Source organism: Lampris incognitus, chromosome 5 (genome assembly GCF_029633865.1).
Source record: "Lampris incognitus isolate fLamInc1 chromosome 5, fLamInc1.hap2, whole genome shotgun sequence".
In the NCBI taxonomy this organism is placed as follows: Eukaryota; Metazoa; Chordata; class Actinopteri; order Lampriformes; family Lampridae; genus Lampris; species Lampris incognitus.
The window spans coordinates 32719470-32738135 of record NC_079215.1 but is presented as its reverse complement, the minus strand read 5'-3'; the positions used below and the strand labels follow the sequence as shown (position 1 = coordinate 32738135).

At 46.1% G+C, this 18666-nt stretch overlaps 1 protein-coding gene across 3 annotated transcripts; it reads left to right on the top strand.

Moving 5' to 3' along the window:
- The first annotated feature begins 2104 nt into the window (after window positions 1–2104).
- On the top strand, window positions 2105–18245 carry LOC130113159 (N-acyl-aromatic-L-amino acid amidohydrolase (carboxylate-forming) B-like). Of its 3 annotated transcripts, XM_056280699.1 has the most exons (8): window positions 2105–2199; window positions 2323–2419; window positions 15320–15546; window positions 15854–16046; window positions 16921–17014; window positions 17116–17223; window positions 17347–17459; window positions 18021–18245. In XM_056280699.1, exons 2-8 carry the CDS (start codon window positions 2387–2389, stop codon window positions 18213–18215), a joined length of 963 nt encoding a protein of 320 aa, XP_056136674.1. In that variant the 5' UTR covers window positions 2105–2199; window positions 2323–2386; the 3' UTR covers window positions 18216–18245. The 3 variants fall into 3 exon arrangements, with proteins under 3 accessions (XP_056136674.1, XP_056136672.1, XP_056136673.1); XM_056280697.1 differs by lacking the exons at window positions 2105–2199; window positions 2323–2419 and adding an exon at window positions 8060–8313; XM_056280698.1 differs by lacking the exons at window positions 2105–2199; window positions 2323–2419 and adding an exon at window positions 14024–14190.
- The last annotated feature ends 421 nt before the right edge of the window (window positions 18246–18666 follow it).

The window sequence follows — 18666 nt, the reverse complement described above, 5'->3', positions numbered from 1 at the left end:
GATACAAAAGGGCAAGAAAAAAAACAAAAAAAAACAACAGCACTGTGGACGTAGATTTTCTGTGGGAGTTTACTCCTGTAGCCTATTCCTCTCCCGAGGTGTCCACCAGGGAGTAGCACTATTTAACCCATAGCTGGGGGCTGGTTCGTGGGCATCAGGGAATATCCACACACTGGTGGGCCTGCGTACCGCACGTCTAGGGGCGAGACCTCCTCCGAGTCCCTTGTAGTTCAGCCAGGGTCTAAGGTGTACCCAGTTATCGTGTGTCGCCAAGAGGAGGCACTACATAGACTGCCTGTGCATAGACTATACTGGCAGGGAGAGACTCACGCGCTCGGCTCTCCTGTTCGCATTTCTGCTAGCCAGCGGTGAAGGCTGAGAGTGAGACGTGACAGGCACAGAACACTGCACCAACACACTAGATGCTTCACAACAACCCCACTTCTTACACAAGAATGTCTCACCAAAAATGTAGGGTTTCATGTCATGTGAAACTATTTCCCTACCCGCTCTTACGTAAAATCATTGGAATGCTGGAACTTCTCCCGTGGGAAGGTGCCGGTTTATATTGGCCTCTGGATCGTGTGGGAAATGTTATTTTGTAAGGCATTAGTCAGGTTGACTTATTCTGGGATGTGAGTAAGAGAGTGTCTTTTGTATATGTCCGGGTGAAGTGTTGAAATGTTCTGCACAGACAGACGGACGGACAGATGGACAGACAGAACTATATGAGCCAGTGAATTAATCCGACATGATTAGATGTTTTATTTTACTGCATGAAAGAAAGGAAAGTACATGTGAGAGAGACAGAGAGTGATAGAGATAGAGCATAGAGCAAGAGAGCAAGAGAGAGGGAGAGAGTGAGAGAAAGTGAGAGAGGGGGAGAAATATGAGCCAGTGAATTGATCCCATATGATTAGATGTTTTATTGCACTGCATGAAAGAAAGGAATGTGCATGTGTGTGTGTTTGTGAGAGAGCGAGAGAGAGAGAGAGAGAGAGAGAGAGAGAGCGGGGGGGGGAGGGAGGAGGGGTTGCAATGAACAGAGATGCCAGCAGGAAAGAAAAGAGGCCATTTGAGGTTTTAGTTTGTGAACATGGGAAAAAACAAGAGGGAAAAAAGGTCATGTTTAGAGAGGTTTGGAGCTAGTAGTGCTGTAATTTTTTCACATAAAAATTGTTACTTATTCCTTTAAAAACAGTTACTTTTTCACTGGAATAGTGCTCTAGCTTATCTTATTTTGGCACTTCTGACCTTTGTAACGTAAATCAGCGGTCTAACAAAAGTCTTTCTTTCTCTACTCTGTCAGTGGACTGACCCGATGTGCCACCTCACTGTTTGCTTTGACGGAAAGCAGCAGACCATGGCCATGTTAAGATCTAGTTCAACACTTCTCCTTCACCTTTTTGTCCTCCCTTGAGTAAACTCTCTGGTGATGTTTGTTGTCATAAAAGTAAGTGCCTTACTGGGATGAGTGTCAGCGGAAGGGAGCGAGGAATGTTATTGTTGGAAGCGGAACTGCTCCATCTGTCTCTTCCTCCCATAGTCTTCACAGATATAGGGCAGAAGTTTACAGCAGAAGCAGCATGGAAAATGTTTGTGTTAGAGCGGTTCTGGCAGTGTCCAAAGTTGTAGTTAATCACCAAATTCATCCTGTGTCTGTTCCAAAGTTGTTGAGCTTTTACACTTAAAGCCACCAATGCCCATTATCAATTAATTAGGTAGTCAATGAAATGCTAACAAACTTTTTTTAACCACCCATGCCCCAGCCAGCGAAGTCTGCAACATTCTGATATATTTCATAAAATTCAGTACAAAACAGCAGTGCTTTTTTAAAACTTTAATCTACTTCTCATGAATGTGAAGCACTCACATTTGTATGGCTGTTGCTTGTGTGACATCACTCCAGGTGGCAAACATGTGAAGGATTGTGGGATACACTTCATTTGAAAAGTAATATTTTCTAACCTTTGGCTGAAGGGAGGGAAAACAAGGGAACGATTGGACTTGGGCTTTCTTTCCCTTAAACTGGGGAAAGGGAATGGTGAGAACTTAACTTGGAAGTGAATGCGCCCCGTCGTTGAAATTTGACCTGAAGAAAACATGGAGAGGCACCGCAAAAGTTAAAGAACAGAAAGCACGGGGTAAAAGTACACAAGGAAGCCACAATTCCAGTTTTCATACAGGAACAGCGAGTGGGTGTGTTCTCTTTTGTATTTGTGTGTATCTACCTGTATATGCATGCTTGTATATGAGTGCACACAAGCTTCACCATGTGTATCTGTGAATGTTTGAATTGCTCAGTGAAGTTTTACATTTCAGACCGTGACTGGGAAGGTCAAAGTTCAAAGGTTGCTGACAGTTTGGTATAAAACATCTTGAGTGAATGTTGAACAGGACACTTTTTACCTCAACGAAGGTAAGTCAGCTAGCCCTCAATATACTTCCTTCAAAATGACTAGAGCTCATATTTCAGCTGTCTTTCATTGAAGAGTTGTTGGTTTAAATGTTTATTAGTAAATAAACGGTTTTAGAACTGTAGACTGCATGAAAATTGCATACTGGAAGATTGTACACTGCAAGTTCAATTGTATGCAACTATATGCAAACTATACGTTCCCTGTAGCAGGGACCCCCCCCCCCCCACACACACACACACACACACATAACTTTTTATCTTTGCTAAAAAAAAATCTATCATATTTTTTTGTTATAGAGGTTTTTTTTTATTGTAGATGTATGAACCAATTTGTCAAGTGATCAGACAATCTTCTCCTAAGAACAGTATCAAATCCAAGTTGAAGCCGAACAAAATTCTGGAAAAATCCTATTCCTTTCCTTTATTCCAAAATGTCCCTATTTAAGAAGATTTCTTCACTGTTTTTCATCACAGCTAATCTTCCCACCCTTTTGTTCTTTTTCGTCTCACTGAAACCAGTGGGGATCTAGATGGATTACAGCTAACCTTTAGCTTTAGCTCGTGTGTACTGTATGGGGAGATGTAATGTTGACAATTGAGTGGACTGGTAGCACAGATAGCTAGCTGGTCTGCATCACTAAAGAGCGATATAATAAAACTGTGTTTGAACTGTTTACACATCATGTCAGGAACAGACAACTGACAACAACAGACAGACAACAAGAACAGACAACTGCCCTATAAGAGAGACTGTACTGTACTGATCGGTGTGCATTCAAGCATCTAGGCTTGGATGCATCTGTTCATGAACACTACAGTGTGAAAATACTGTAAGAAATTCTTGTGTCGTTCCTCATTTAACGGCAGAATCGAATTAAATAACTGCCACGACACACCAAAAATAGTATAAAAAAATATAAGTCATGAACCAAAAAATTATTAATGCTGTCCAAAAAACAAAGAAAAAAAACCAAAAATACAGGGGTAATGAATTTGGTTGAAAGGAAACCTGCTAGGTAAAACTTGCACAACTGTGTTTGGAGGAGATATTTTAAAGACAACACCGATTTGATGGTGGAAACTCCAACGCCCATAGTCCAGACCTGGAGATGGCCCCACTTTAGGACCTCAGACTATGCCCTGGAAAACAAACTTACGGCATATGTTTATGTAGACTTCAGAAAATAGGTTGCCTTTGTGGTTGCTTACACAATAAAAAAAAAAAGAATAATTTAAAAATATTACAAAATATTATAAAATCAAATTAAATATAAAAGATTATAGAAATGAATAAAAATAAAACCCATACAATGGTGCTTGAATTGTTTATGCATTTGGACCTTAGTTTATGTTCAACTGCAGCAGACAAGCATGGAAGGTCAGCCTGGTCACCATCCAAAGCTAAGGTTTAACCAATGTAATGTAGAAAAAGATACAGAACTCTGTTACTACGTTACTAATGTAGAGTATGCAACTGAGTACAGTCGTATATGATTGGGCTAGTATCAGGCGAGCCTCCTCCATTGTAGCCAATCAGAGTGACGCTCTATAACACACAGGGGGAAGGGGAAAAAAGGAAAAAAGAAGCAGAGAAGCGGTGTGCGGGAGCTTTGCGGCTGTGTGTGGGTCGCGGAACAAAAAAAATGTCCAATAGAAAAAAATATGAAATCTAGAGAGAAAGACAGACACGTACTGTACGTGGAGTGAATGTGTTACCGTCTACAAGAATCCTTTGGGACGAATTCGTGTTTCCTGGGGTGCGTCGGAGAAGGTATCCTGCTTGGAGGCTGCGAGTGACCACCAGCTAGCATGAATTCCCACGACTAGCAGTGGAGTGTTTTTGAAATGGTCATGGACTGAGGACGTGGAAGTCAGTGCTTCGTCGGTGCCGTGAGATTCAGAGGAACGTTTGCCATTGTTGTAGTGTGCATGAGGTGTTGTGTATAAGTCACAACAGTGTGACTGTAGTCTAAGACACTGCAGCTTTACGTTTTACTACAGCCGGTTTACGGCATAACACGGGACGTGGTTGATGCTATGCTGTACGTGTATATAACGTTTACTGTGGCAGCAATAAACACAGTTTGATTCAAAGTCGTGGTCCGAGTTTTGCTGGACACAACATTGGCGACGAGGATGGGATTTTCACTCACGCCTCTCTCTCCCTTCCTGGCTCTACCCGGCGAACCACCGGTTCCTTGGACTCGCTGGCATGAATCGTTCGAGACATTCATCGCGGCTGCGGGTTTGGTGGACGCGGAAGACTCACGGCAGAGAGCCCTGCTGATACACAGCTTGGGCAACGAGGGTCAGCGGATCTTTAGGACGCTCGGATCCACGCCTACATACGCGGCTTGTGTTGCTAAGCTCGCTGGACATTTTGCCGCTCCACAGAGCGTCATACTCCGGCGGATTGTTTTCCGTCAGCGCCAGCAGCGCGCGGGTGAATCAGTACATCACTACATAGCTGACTTGAGGGGTCTGGCTAGCCTCTGTAAATTCGGGGCTCTGGAAGATGAACTAATAAGGGACCCGCTGGCAGAACACACCAATAACCATAAAGTCAGAGAAACTGGTCATGTCCCCTGATGATTTGACTCTGTCGAAGGCAGTGGAAATAGCATTCCAGGTGGAGTCTGCAGCTGGATTAGCATCTCAATTAGCATGTTCCCCACTATCCATGCTGGCAACACAGACTGTACAGCCCGCCTCGACTCCACCCGAACCCGAGCTGAGCAACGCAGCGGTGAATTTTGCTGGGCGCCAGAGAGCGCCAACACGCACGGCATGTAGTAATTGCGGCTCTTCAAATCACCCCACCCGTAGCCCTACCTTCCCGGCCAAAGGACAGACATGTTCACGTTGCAGCAAGTTAAACCACTTTGCGAGGGTTTGTCGTTCCAACCCTGCTGCTTCCCCTCAAACGCAAAGTGTTTCCCGCCCACCGGCGCCAACGACCATCCATTCAGTAGGCTCCCAGGCCCGGCCCTTCAAGTGGTGCACTGTGGAATTGGATGGGGTGTGTTTGCCGCTCCTGCTAGACACAGGGGCTTCAAAGTCGTTACTGAACGTGTCCACAGTCCGACGGTTTTTTCCCCTGCGGCACATCAGGACTGATGCGGAGGACCTGTACGGCTATGCCAGTTCCAAGATTGGTATGGTGGGTACCGTAGACTTTTCAATTCGGTAGGGGACCAAAGCCCTCACCTCATTCACTTTCCAGGTGTCCCATCATGGAGCTAACCTTATGGGTCTGGATTTGTTCTGTGACTTAGGGTTCTCTCTCATGGACAATGCTGGCTGTACCATCCTGGCTGTGGGCCTGTCATGGCAGCAGCGCTGGCCTTCTCTGTTCAGCGGCCTGGGCTGCCTAACTGCTTTTAACCACCAGCCCCTCCTGAATCCTGAGGTGCGCGCAGTCATCCAGCCTCTGCGCCGCCTACCTCTTGCCCTGCGTGACGACGTAACTGCTGAACTCGGGAAGCTGCTAGACGCAGGCATAATCGAGCGCGTGGACGCATCGCCCTGGATCTCCAACCTGGTGGTGGCAAAGAAAAAGTCAGGAGGGCTGCGTCCATGCATCGATCTCAGGTCAGTGAACAAGGCGGTGGTTCCGGATAAGTACCCACTACTGACAGTAGAGGAGTTGACGGCCAAATTTCACGGCTCCTCCGTGTTCTCAAAACTCTACCTCTGCCAGGGCTACCTGCAGGTCCCACTACACCCAGACAGCCATGACCTCACTGCCTTTGTGACACACACTGGGGTTTACCGCTACACGCGTATGCCATTCGGCCTCAGCTCTGCCCCCAGTTGCTTTCAGAAAATTATGTCCATCATATTTGCCGGCATTCCTGGGGTAGTCATCTACCTGGATGACATTGTGGTGCACGGCCCGACTGCAGCCGTCCATGATGAGCGCCTCACTAGGGTGCTCAATGTCCTCGCCAGCCACAATCTCACGCTGAATGGCGAGAAGTGCACCTTCTCAGTACCGCCATCGAGTTTGTGGGTTTCCGCCTGACTGCTGATGGCGTCAGCCCGCTGCTTTCTAATGTGGAGGCAATACAACGCCTCCCTGAACCCACATGCTCGACCCAGCTTGCTTCCTTCCTGGGTATGACGGCCTATTACTTGCGCTTCTTGCCTCAGTATTCTTCAACCACAACCCCACTACGGGAACTCCTAAAAAAGGATGCGGCCTGGACATGGACCCCGGCCTGCTCTGCAGCTGTGCGCCAGCTTAAGGAACAGCTTACATCTCCCCCAGTGCTGGTACATTTTGACATTAACAGCCCCACTATAGTGACCTGTGACGCCTCCAACACAGCAGTAGACGCTGTGCTGTCCCAGCATGACACCGAGCGCCCTGTTGCATTCGCCTCTCGCTCACTCACTGCGGCTGAACAGAAATACTCCGTGGGGGAGCGGGAGGCATTGGCATGTGTGTGGGCGTGTGAGCATTGGCACATGTACCTGTATGGGAGGCACTTCACGCTGCGGACTGACCACCAGGCCCTTACGTCCCTACTAGCTTCGTCGGGGTCAGGACACAAACCGCTGCGGGTCCACCGCTGGTCTGAGAGGCTCCAGCAGTACGACTTCTCCCCTCAGTTCACCCCAGGTCGGGATAACGTAGTGGCGGACCTTCTTTCCAGAGCTAGCCCTGGCCCCGCGAGAGACTCAGGCCCAGACCTAACGGAGCCAGACCTCATTCAGATGTTGCACGCCCCACTCCAAGCTGCAGTTTCTCTCCAGGACCTCCAGCTTGCCTCGGAGGCGGACCCCCTCCTCTCCCAACTGCGTACCTTCATCCGGGAGGGCTGGCCCCTGATGGTCCCTGAGGAGCTGGTACCGTACAGGAGGGTCAGGGAGGAGCTGTCCTGTTGGCGTGATGTCTGCGTGGCTCGGAGGCTCTGCACAGTGGTCCCTGTCGGCTCCTGGCCATGGCCCACGAAGGTCATTTGGGCATTGTGAAGGTGAAGCAGCGTTGCAGGAGCCTTGTGTGGTGGCCGGGCATTGACAGGGACATTGAGGCCATGGTAAAAGACTGCACAGCCTGCCTCGTCAGTGGGAAGACCGGCCCGCCGGCCCCACCCCCACTACAACCAGTACACTGGCCTGCCACTGCCTGGGAGCACATCCAGGTGGATATCTGTGGGGAGCTCCACAGTGTCCCACATAGTCAGCGCTTCCTTGTGGTGGCATACGACCTCCACTCTAAGTGGCCGGAAGTGATCGCTGCGGGTTCGGTCACGACCCAGGTGGTCACTGCCTTCCTCGCCTCTCTGTTCGCCAGATGGGGGATCCCTAACAGAATCACTACGTATAACAGCCCGCAGTTTATCTCAGCTGAGTTTCCAGCTTTCCTGGCAGACAAAGGGATCAACCACATTCGCACTGCCTTTTACCACCCAGAAGCCAATGGGGGTGTGGAAAGGTTCAACCAAACACTAAAAAACGGCATCAGGGCACATCTGGCTGATGGTCTACCTTTCTCAGCTGCTTTACTTCACACCATGCTGCACTACCGGGCGACACCACACTCAACCACAGGCAGCTCACCAGCCCACCTCATGATAGGCCGGGAGCTCCAACTTCCTCTGGATCGCCTGCGAGCACAGTTGGCTACCGCACCTGCATCGGTAACGCCGGTCCAGCACAGCAGCAGGGTCGCTGGCCGTCAATGTCAGATGAAACAGCGGTTTGACAGGAGGCGTAAAGTGCGTGCGCCACAGTTCACAGTTCTGGACTTGGTCCGGGTCCGTCGGCCGCACTGGGGTCACAAATTGCGCTCCTTCTGGTCGGCACCACTGCAGGTCACCAGTCAGCTAGGTGCAGCGACATTCCGCCTCTCTCATGGGTCACGGTGGCATGCCAGCCGACTTCACAAGGTAACTCCACCTAACACCACACACCCCAATGCCTCGGAGAACTGGGGTTCCATGGCGGCAGACTGTGACTTTCCCATAGCACAGCCAGAACCCGCAGAGGGACACCCAGCTGAGGGTGGGGGCCCCGCAGCTGATCATGAGGCCCGGCCAGCTCGAGCTCGGGCTCCACCAGGCTATCTGAAAGACTATGTTACGGACTTCTGACGTTTAGGTTAGTTAGAGCGTGGCCTGTCACGTGGCAGAATAATCCACATGGCTACGCTGGTAACTGGTAGTCCAACCAGTTTACCTAGTTGTGATACAGTTCATTCATGTTCACTGTTCTGGTGATTTCTGTAGAGGGGGGGAGAAAATGTTGTGTATAAGTCACAACAGTGTGACTGTAGTCTAGGACACTGCAGCTTTAAGTTTTACTACAGCCGGTTTACGGCAGTCGGTTTACAGCAGTAACACGGGACGTGGTTGATGCTATGCTGTACATGTACACTACCGTTCAAAAGTTTGGGATCACCCAAACAATTTTGTGTTTTCCATGAAAAGTCACACTTATTCACCACCATATGTTGTGAAATGAATAGAAAATAGAGTCAAGACATTGACAAGGTTAGAAATAATGATTTGTATTTGAAATAAGATTTTTTTTACATCAAACTTTGCTTTCGTCAAAGAATCCTCCATTTGCAGCAATTACAGCATTGCAGACCTTTGGCATTCTAGCTGTTAATTTGTTGAGGTAATCTGGAGAAATTGCACCCCACGCTTCCAGAAGCAGCTCCCACAAGTTGGATTGGTTGGATGGGCACTTCTTTGAGCAGATTGAGTTTCTGGAGCATCACATTTGTGGGGTCAATTAAACGCTCAAAATGGCCAGAAAAAGAGAACTTTCATCTGAAACTCGACAGTCTATTCTTGTTCTTAGAAATGAAGGCTATTCCATGCGAGAAATTGCTAAGAAATTGAAGATTTCCTACACCGGTGTGTACTACTCCCTTCAGAGGACAGCACAAACAGGCTCTAACCAGAGTAGAAAAAGAAGTGGGAGGCCGCGTTGCACAACTGAGCAAGAAGATAAGTACATTAGAGTCTCTAGTTTGAGAAACAGACGCCTCACAGGTCCCCAACTGGCATCTTCATTAAATAGTACCTGTTAGAGCCTGTTTGTGCTGTCCTCTGAAGGGAGTAGTACACACCGGTGTAGGAAATCTTCAATTTCTTAGCAATTTCTCGCATGGAATAGCCTTCATTTCTAAGAACAAGAATAGACTGTCGAGTTTCAGATGAAAGTTCTCTTTTTCTGGCCATTTTGAGCGTTTAATTGACCCCACAAATGTGATGCTCCAGAAACTCAATCTGCTCAAAGAAGTGCCCATCCAACCAATCCAACTTGTGGGAGCTGCTTCTGGAAGCGTGGGGTGCAATTTCTCCAGATTACCTCAACAAATTAACAGCTAGAATGCCAAAGGTCTGCAATGCTGTAATTGCTGCAAATGGAGGATTCTTTGACGAAAGCAAAGTTTGATGTAAAAAAAATCTTATTTCAAATACAAATCATTATTTCTAACCTTGTCAATGTCTTGACTCTATTTTCTATTCATTTCACAACATATGGTGGTGAATAAGTGTGACTTTTCATGGAAAACACGAAATTGTTTGGGTGATCCCAAACTTTTGAACGGTAGTGTATATAACGTTTACTGTGGCAGCAATAAACACAGTTTGATTCAAAGTCGTGGTCCGAGTTTTGCTGGACACAACATGAGGCACGAAGAGGATTCTAGACAGACAATAGTAGACATTAGTGTTTAGTGATTGGACTCTCTCCAGCACTAGCTTAGTACCGCACTGGATAAGCCTATATATTACGAAGAGGATTCTAGACAGACAATAGTAGACATTAGTGTTTAGTGATTGGACTCTCTCCAGCACTAGCTTAGTACCGCACTGGATAAGCCTATATACTAACGTTAGTCTATTTGTCAGTGAAGCTAGCTAGCTCACTGATCGTAGTGGCTCATTAGTTCTCAATACTGGGACTGCGCATGTTCAGATGAACTGTTGGAGGCTGAGAAGAGGACTCGGAGGACAGTCGTGTTTTTTTTTAGTTTTGTGACGGAAGGTTGCTTGCCTGAGTGAAAGTTATTTCAAGAGCAGTGTGAACGTTGAACGCATTGCATTGCTGTTGGCGCCATCTGACTTCTACAGTGAGTCACGTAGACTACACGCACGTCACGTGGTTTGTCCTGACGTACAGTCATCTCTCCAGCTGCTCATCTTGTGTGCCCAGGACTCATCAGACTAGTATTTGTGTCAATTTCGTTATTACTCATTACTAGACTGTGTTAAAAAAAACGAACTGAACTGTTTGTTTGAACATTCATTGGTTTTGATACTCAACATTTAGAGTGAGTTTCTCATTTGAGGTTGTGTTGATCTTGTGTATACCAAGAGATACTGTGTATACAAAGAAAGTCAAACTCTGTTTTTTTTTTTTTTGCTTTTGTCATCCTATAGTATTACATTCAATTAATACTAAACTATTGTTGCCTATTGATTCATCTTTACTGTGTTTGGAGTTAAGGGCTTATTACAATACTTACCTGAGGGTTTATAAGTATTTTGGAGTTGTGTACTTACCTTGGAGTAGGGGTGTCTCAACTGTCCTGTTGGTTCTGGGGGGGGAGGGTTATGCTGAGTTGGACCCATAGCACAGCATACACTCTACACGTCAGGGGCCGCCGTGTCAAATACCTTAGCGTGAAGCCCACCTCACGATATCTTATAGGGTGTAACGTACTAACCGCTCTGTTCAGCAGGATAGGCATCCACATACTTACCCATGTAGGTACTGAGACTAATTGCATTGGGAATGGGGACCCAGATCCTTTCATTAACCAAATCTTTCAAGGTAAATAAGTACTATTGCTACCCCGACAAGGCATGACTTATTATGCCCGCTACACTAAGTGACAAGTAATCATACTCAAACTATTAGGACATTAAACACATTTTCAGGCCCTAAACTCTTGCTTACTTTGCATGGTATCTTATGCAGTATTCGCTAAATAATTATCTTTAGGCCAAAAGGTATAGGACAGAGGTAGGGAAAAAATATTTCAAGGATGAGTATCAACTTGAAAACAAATTATTATTGGTAAGAAAGAAAGAAGACAATTATATTACATTACTGTCATTTAGCCGACGCTTTTATCCAAAGCGACTTACAATAAGTGCATTTAACGTAGGAAATCAGGGGAACTACTAGTCATCAGAGGTCATAAGTGCACCTAAACAAGCATCTAAGAGCAAAACCAGTGCTAAAGTAAAAGCACAAGAAAGAGTTTGGGTTTTTTTTTTAAATGAGTGAACACAATAAGTGCTAAGAACAAGTAACAGGGTAGTAATTCTTGAAGAGGTGAGTTTTCAACCTGTGCCGAAAGATGGGCAGCGACTCCGCTGTCCTGGCATCAGTGGGGAGTTCATTCCACCACTGTGGGGCCAGGACAGAAAAGCCGTGACCGGGTCGATTGGCAGTTGGGGCCTCTGAGCGACAGGGCAACCAGGCGTCCTGAGACAGCAGAGTGAAGTGGTCGGGTGGGGGTGTAGGGCTTGACCATGGCCTGGAGATAGGAAGGCACTGTTCCTTTCACTGCCCTGTAGGCTAGCACCAGAGTCTTAAACTGGATGCGAGCAGCTACTGGGAGCTAGTGTAGGTACATGAGAAGGGGAGCTGTGTGAGAGAACTTAGGGCGGTTGAACACCAGACAAGCTGCAGCTTTCTGAACAAGCTCCAGAGGTCTGATGGCCAACGCCGGGGTGCCAGCAAGGAGGGAGTTGCCGTAGTCCAGTCAGGAGATGACCAGAGCCTGGATAAGTACCTTTGCCATCTCGTCGGTGAGGAATGGGTGAATCCTCCTGATGTTATAGAAGAGAAATCTGCAGGAGCGAGCAACTGATGCAACGTTTGCAGCAATTGACAGTTGGTCATCCAGGATCACACCCAGATTCCCCAAAGTCCGAGTTGGCATCACCACGGTGTTGTCAATGGTGATGGACAGGTCTAGGTGCGGGCAACCTTTCCCCGGGAGGAACATCAGCTCTGTTTTGTCCAGATTGAGCTTCAGGTGGTGTGTCGCCATCCACGCCGAGATGCCAGTCAAGCACACAGCAATGTGTGTCTCTACTTGTGTATCAGAGGGAGGAAAGGACAAGATCAGCTGGGTGTCATCGGCATAACAATAGTAAGAGAAGTCATGCGAGCGAATAACAGAACCCAGGGATGTCGTGTACAGAGAGAAAAGGAGAGGACCCAGAACCGCACCCTCTGGAATGCCTGTAGTCAGTCTGCGAGGCTCCGACACAGATCCCCTCCATGTCACCTGGGAGGAGCGACCCATCGGGTAGGATGCAAACATTGAGAGTGCAGAGCCTGTGATACCCAGCCCCTCGAGGGTAGAGAGGAGGATCTGGTGGTTCACTGTGTCGAATGCAGCCGAAAGATCCAGGAGTATCAGGACAGAGGAGAGAGAGTTTGCTCTCGCAGAGTGTAGTGATTCTGTCACTGCAAGGAGGGCCGTCTCTGTCGAGTGACCAACCCTGAACCCAGACTGGTTGGGGTCCAGGAGGTTGTTCTGGTGGAGGTACAAAGAAAGTTGGTTAAAGACAGCATGTTTGAGAGTTTTGGATAGAAAGGGTAGAAGGGAAACCGGTCTGTAGTTTTTGACATCAGAGGGGTTAAGTGATGGTTTCTTTAGAAGGGGGCTGACTCTAGCAGTCTTGAAGGCAGATGGAAACCATCCTGCCTGGAGGGAGGTGTTGATGAGGTGGGTTAGAAAGGAAAGGAGTTGAGGCGCTATAGACTGAGGAAGAGGGGAGGGGACCGGGTCAAGGGAGCATGTGGTGGGCGACTTGATGTGATGAGGTTTAGGACCTCGTCGGGGGAGAGGGGAGCGAGCTGGGATAGGGTGGGACGTGGAGAGGTGAGGGAGGTTGCAGAGGGTGGGATAGTGCAAGCAGCACTAACCGGGTGGTGAGAAAAGGAGGATCTGATGTCTTTTACCTTCTTGTCAAAGTTAGCGAAGTCATCAGGGAGAAGGGAGGAAGTAGGAGGAGGAGGTGGGGGTTGAAGAAGTGTAGAGAAGGTTTCAAAGAGTTTCTTAGGATTATAGGCAGAGGATAGGATTTTAGAGCGATAGAAGGCAGCCTTAGCAGCAGAAAGGGAAGAGGAGAAAGTGGAAAGAAGAGATTAGAAGTTGAGAAGGTCCTCTGGGAGTTTGCCTTTACTCCATTTGCGCTCTGCCACTCTCAGGCTCCGTCTGTCAGTACGTACTGAGTCGGACAGCCAAGGGGCAGATGGAGTTGGGCGTGCAGGCCTGGAGGTGAGGGAACAGATTGTCCAGAGAAGGAGAGGGTAGAGAGAAGAAGATCAGTAGCAGTGTCAGGGAGTAGGAGAGAGAAAGATTCAGGTGTAGGGAGGATAGAGGTAGCAGAGGAAGAAAGATCAGTGGCAGAGAGATTGGAGGTGTCTATGGGTGGAAACCATGTGGGTAGGGGGAGGGGCGTGAAGAGAGGGAGAGAGAGTAGGACATGAAATAATGGTCAAAGAGCTGGAGGGGAGTAACAGAGAGATTGGAAATAGGACAGTGTCTAGTAAAGATAAGGTCCAGCTGGTTGCCGGCCATGTGGGTAGGAGGAGAGGGTGAGAGGTGAAGGTCAAAGGAGGAGAGGAAAGAGAGAAGAGGATCTAGCTTGTCAGTGTGGATGTTGAAGTCACCGAGAAGGATAAGTGCAAAGTCGTCAATAGGGAAGTGCAAGACAAGTGTGTCAAGCTCCTCCAGAAACTCATCAAGGGGGCCTGGTGGGCGGTACACAACCACAATGGTGAGTTTGACTGGATAAGAGACAGTAACAGAATGAAATTCAAAAGAGGGCGGAGAAAATTGTGGAATGGAAATGAAAGTATTTCAGTTTCGGGGAGATTAGCCGGCCAGTACCACAACTCCGCCTCCCAGCTCTGGGAGTGTGAGAAAAAGAGTACACATCAGACAGAGCTGCGGGTGTGGTAGTGTTTTCTGGCATGATCCAGGTCTCAGTTAGTGCAAGAAAGTTGAGGGAGAGCAGGGTTGCGTAGCCTGAGATAAACTCAGATTTCAGCACTGCAGACTGGCAATTCCAGAGCCCTCCCGTCACCACTTGCTCAACGTGAGTGGAGAGAGTGGGATAGATGAGATTGGTAGGGTCGCAGTGTCTAGGAGTTACCCAACGTCTATGCCAGCCCCGGGAAGAGGAAAGGACAGGAATGCGAAGGAAACACATAGTCTATACTAGGTACACCAAATACAGATGACTGACCGGATCTAAAAAGAGCAGTCTTTGCTTGACGAAGTCTTGGCTTGAAAAAGTCACACTTGTCTTTGTTCATTCTAGTCTTTGTTCATTCTAGCCTTCATTCACCTAGCCCTGTTTGCTTTCGGCTTGTTTGTCTGATGCGTCCAAGTAGCAGCAGTGATTTAAAGAACACTGATTGCTAATTGTCTGCCAGGAGTGCAGGCCAAACCCTGGCCACTTAACACCCAATTGGCCAAAGAGGTACACTGAAAATAGGCCTATTGCCCAGAAATTGGTCACTTATGTAAAACTCAATCAAACGTCACACAATACAATTAAAAGTGCAAACAGGAAGTTACCAACGAATATATTTATAAGCTAAAAGGATAACTAAGTCAAAACAGCTAGGCAACAATAAATATTTAAGGACACACTAGGTGAAAACAGCTACGGCTAGAATAAGACAGCTACAGCAAGAATAAGATCCCACTAGTTCCCAGTAGGAACCAGCAGCAGATGTATAGAGAAAATGACTAATACTCAAGCAGCTGGAATAAGACTAATAGCAACTTGTTAAGCAAGAAAGATGATACTTACTTTATTCTAGATGAACCAGCAATTCAGAATCACTCCAGAAGTTAAAATGCACACTTGCACAACATATTTCATTCCTTGCCAACAGATGGAGCATGTCTCTTTCCCAGCATTGTCTCGTGTTGCCATCTGTGGTGGCACCCATGGAAATGAAATGTCAGGAATTTGTCTAGTGAGAGACTTGCAGAAACGACAAGTGAAAAAGGTGGGCTCAGTCTCTCTTACAACGGTACTATCAAACCCAAGGGCCATGGAAGCTTGCAGAAGATACATGGACACTGACCTCAACCGCTGTTTCACAAACGCACAGCTCAGGTGAGAGGAAATGGACCAACACTAGTACAAAAAACCTTTTGATTAGATTACAGATCCCCAAACGTTTCCATGCTGAGGACCTGCTGCAAACAGATTCAGCTGAGAAACTCTACACCTGAGAGTGTTGTTCAGTATCACTTCACTGCATTAACTAGTAAATAGCAAACATTTTACACTTTTTTTTTTAGCTTGGATGGACCTCAGAGACAGATTTTTTGACAGTAATTGGACTATGGTATACATGAATGTAGATTTTGAGTTGTATATCCTGAATGTGCAAAAAAAAATCATATCCTCTTTTCTTAAGTGCCCAAATAACAGATGACAGCCCCTACGAAGTGAGGCGAGCCCAGCAGCTGAACATTCAGCTTGGGCCCAAAGGTAGCCAGGAAGGCTTCGACCTGGTTTTTGATCTCCACAACACGACTGCAAATGTGGATCTGTGTCTTCTATTTCATGCTTCTGACCAGATCGCATTGCACCTTTATAAATATATTCAGGTGGGTTGTATTGCATACAGAGTTCCTTCATGAAACACTGAAAGATCATTATTCGGCATGGTGGCCCAGTGGTTTACACTGTCACCTCAAAGCAAGAAGGTCCTGGGTTCGAAACCTGGGGTTGTTTAACCTCGGGGGTCATCCCAGGTCATCCTCTGTGTGGAGTTTGTATATTTTCCCCGTGTCTGTGGTGGGTTTTCTCCGGGTGCTCCGGTTTCCCCCTACCATCAAAAAAGACTTGCATGAAGAGGTTTATACTCCTGTCTGTGCCCCTGACCAAGGCAATGGGAAAAGAACTGGAGTTGGTCCCCAGGCGCAGCATGAAGGCAGCAGCCCACTGCTCCTACCTACACAGATCACAGCTAGGATGGGTTAATTTGCAGTAACTGAATTTCCCCTAGGGTATTAATAAAGGAAACTTAATTAAAAATGTAATTAAAAACATACTCAAAACACCAATGTGTTGACTAATGTGAGAGAATAATAATCATTGTGCCATTCTATGATTGAAATGTATACAAAGTATAATAGAAAGGTACAATGATTAACATTCTATCACAACTGTAATTTATTTATTTATTTTACATCTTGATGGAAAATACAGATTTAAGTAGAGCCTGCTTTCTTTTTTGAATACATTTCTAACCTGAATCTTTTTGTAAAACATTAAATTATAGTGACATACTATTTCATACAGTTATGTCTTTTATGAGTCGCAAAATTATCTCAATTAAATTCATGGTTAATTTTAGATGTAAAATTACTTTAATCCAAGAAGTCAGCGTGCAATCTAGCATTTCTTATGGAAAGGGCAGTAATAAGTAATAATGTAATGCTGTTTGCTAAATAGATTTTTTTTTTTTTGACATTTCAGGAAAAGATAACATCAGTGCCTGTCAGGTGCATCCTGATGCAACACTCACTTGCTGACGCTTACTCCCTTGACTCCCTGGGCAAGCATGGCCTCTGTAAGAGTGTGTGCATGTGTGTATGTGTGACATAGAGGGAGCAAGAAATTGATCTGTATGACAACTGGGGATCTTCAAATTGTCTCTACTCTTCTACACAGCAATAGAAATTGGACCACAGCCGAATGGAGTGATCAGAGCTGACATCTTTCACTTGATGAAAGACGCGGTGGACAAGTCACTAGACTGGGTTCAGAGTTTCAATTCCGGTATACTGTACATGACCTCCAGTCACAGTAAAGTTGAAAAAACAAGTTGTAAACCTAAAACTATAGGCCTTGTTAGTGTCAACCTAATTTGCCCATGTTCTTTTTTTGTCTCTTTTCTTATAGGAAACTTCTTCGAAGGGAGTGAAATGGAAGCGTATGTTTTAGAGCGCAGTGTGGACTACCCAAGAGACCCCAAAACACATGAAATTACTGCTGCCATACACCCCCAACTGCAGGTGAAATTAAGGGCAAATAACTCACAAATATTACCAACAGTCAAAATTCCAGATCTCTGATTCTGAATCCTCTAAACTAGGGGAAAAAATGTACTGGTACAGAGGATATGATCTAATAACCATGAGGTCTCTACAAAGGAACACAATCTAGACAGCATGCTAGTGTACTAGCCCATGTCACAGTTCATGTAACCGGTGATATCCTTAGCTGCATCAAAATAATTTTATTTCATTTTGAACATTACGAATCATTCAACCATCACTTCACAAGGTGTTTTTTTGCAGGTAACAGTAGGGTAAATGAAGCTCTAACATGTTTGTTCTGTGTTCATCTCACAGAAAACATAATTTACTTGCTGTGTGAGTGAGTGTAAGTCTGCTGCTGTTCAAGTTCAAGTTGAACTTGAACTGAATGTACATGCACACATTTGAGGCAGTGTGCAAGACAACTGAGAGAAAGTGGTTGCTTCCATTTCTAAGTGAAACAATCAGAGAGAATTGTATAAAAGCTGGCCTGGCACATTCATCTCTCCATATATCTTGCATTCTGTCTTTCTCCAGGACAATGACTTCTGTCTGCTCAAGCCAGGCGACCCGATCTTTCTGTCATTCTCTGGAGAAACCATTATATATGACGGGAAAGAACTCCATCCGTTCTTTGTGAATGAATGTGCCTACTACGAGAAGAAAATTGCTTTCCATTTAGCTCGAAAGATTACCCTGACCGTCCCATCCATAAGTGTGAAGAAAGACTGATGGCAACAAGAAAGAGCAAGAGATGCAGAGATTTTGAGAGAAATAAAAAATAATAGTTTTAATCACCTTAGAATTGCTTTATGATTTTTGTACAAATCAACTTAATATGAAGGTTGAATATAGAATTTCCAGAATCATTTATTGAATTGTTACTTTTGTGGCACATTCAGTAGAAGTGCATGGTTGGAAAAACATCTACTTTATACTATTAGAAACAGCTGCCTTGGTTCATCATCAGGTCTGAAGATTTTAGGGAATGAAAGGAAGTTTTTCATGGAGGTTCTTACTGGCCGCCATTAGTGTTGTACAAGGCAGCCTCCACATGTAAGTGTGCAACTACTCAGACGAGAATCAATGTAAGTACATGCATGGTCCGCAAAACTCCTCCCTCACTAAGACATCCATCCATCCATTATCCAAACCGCTTATCCAGCTCTCAGCATCATGGGGA

Coding starts and splice junctions, on each gene's coding strand:
- LOC130113159 (XM_056280697.1), top strand. CDS start 8,113: ATGAAACAGCGGTTTGACAGGAGGCGTAAAGTGCGTGCGCCACAGTTC. Junction 17,015..17,115: donor CCTGGGCAAGCATGGCCTCT/GTAAGAGTGTGT, acceptor TCTTCTACACAG/CAATAGAAATTGGACCACAG. Junction 17,224..17,346: donor GGTTCAGAGTTTCAATTCCG/GTATACTGTACA, acceptor CTTTTCTTATAG/GAAACTTCTTCGAAGGGAGT.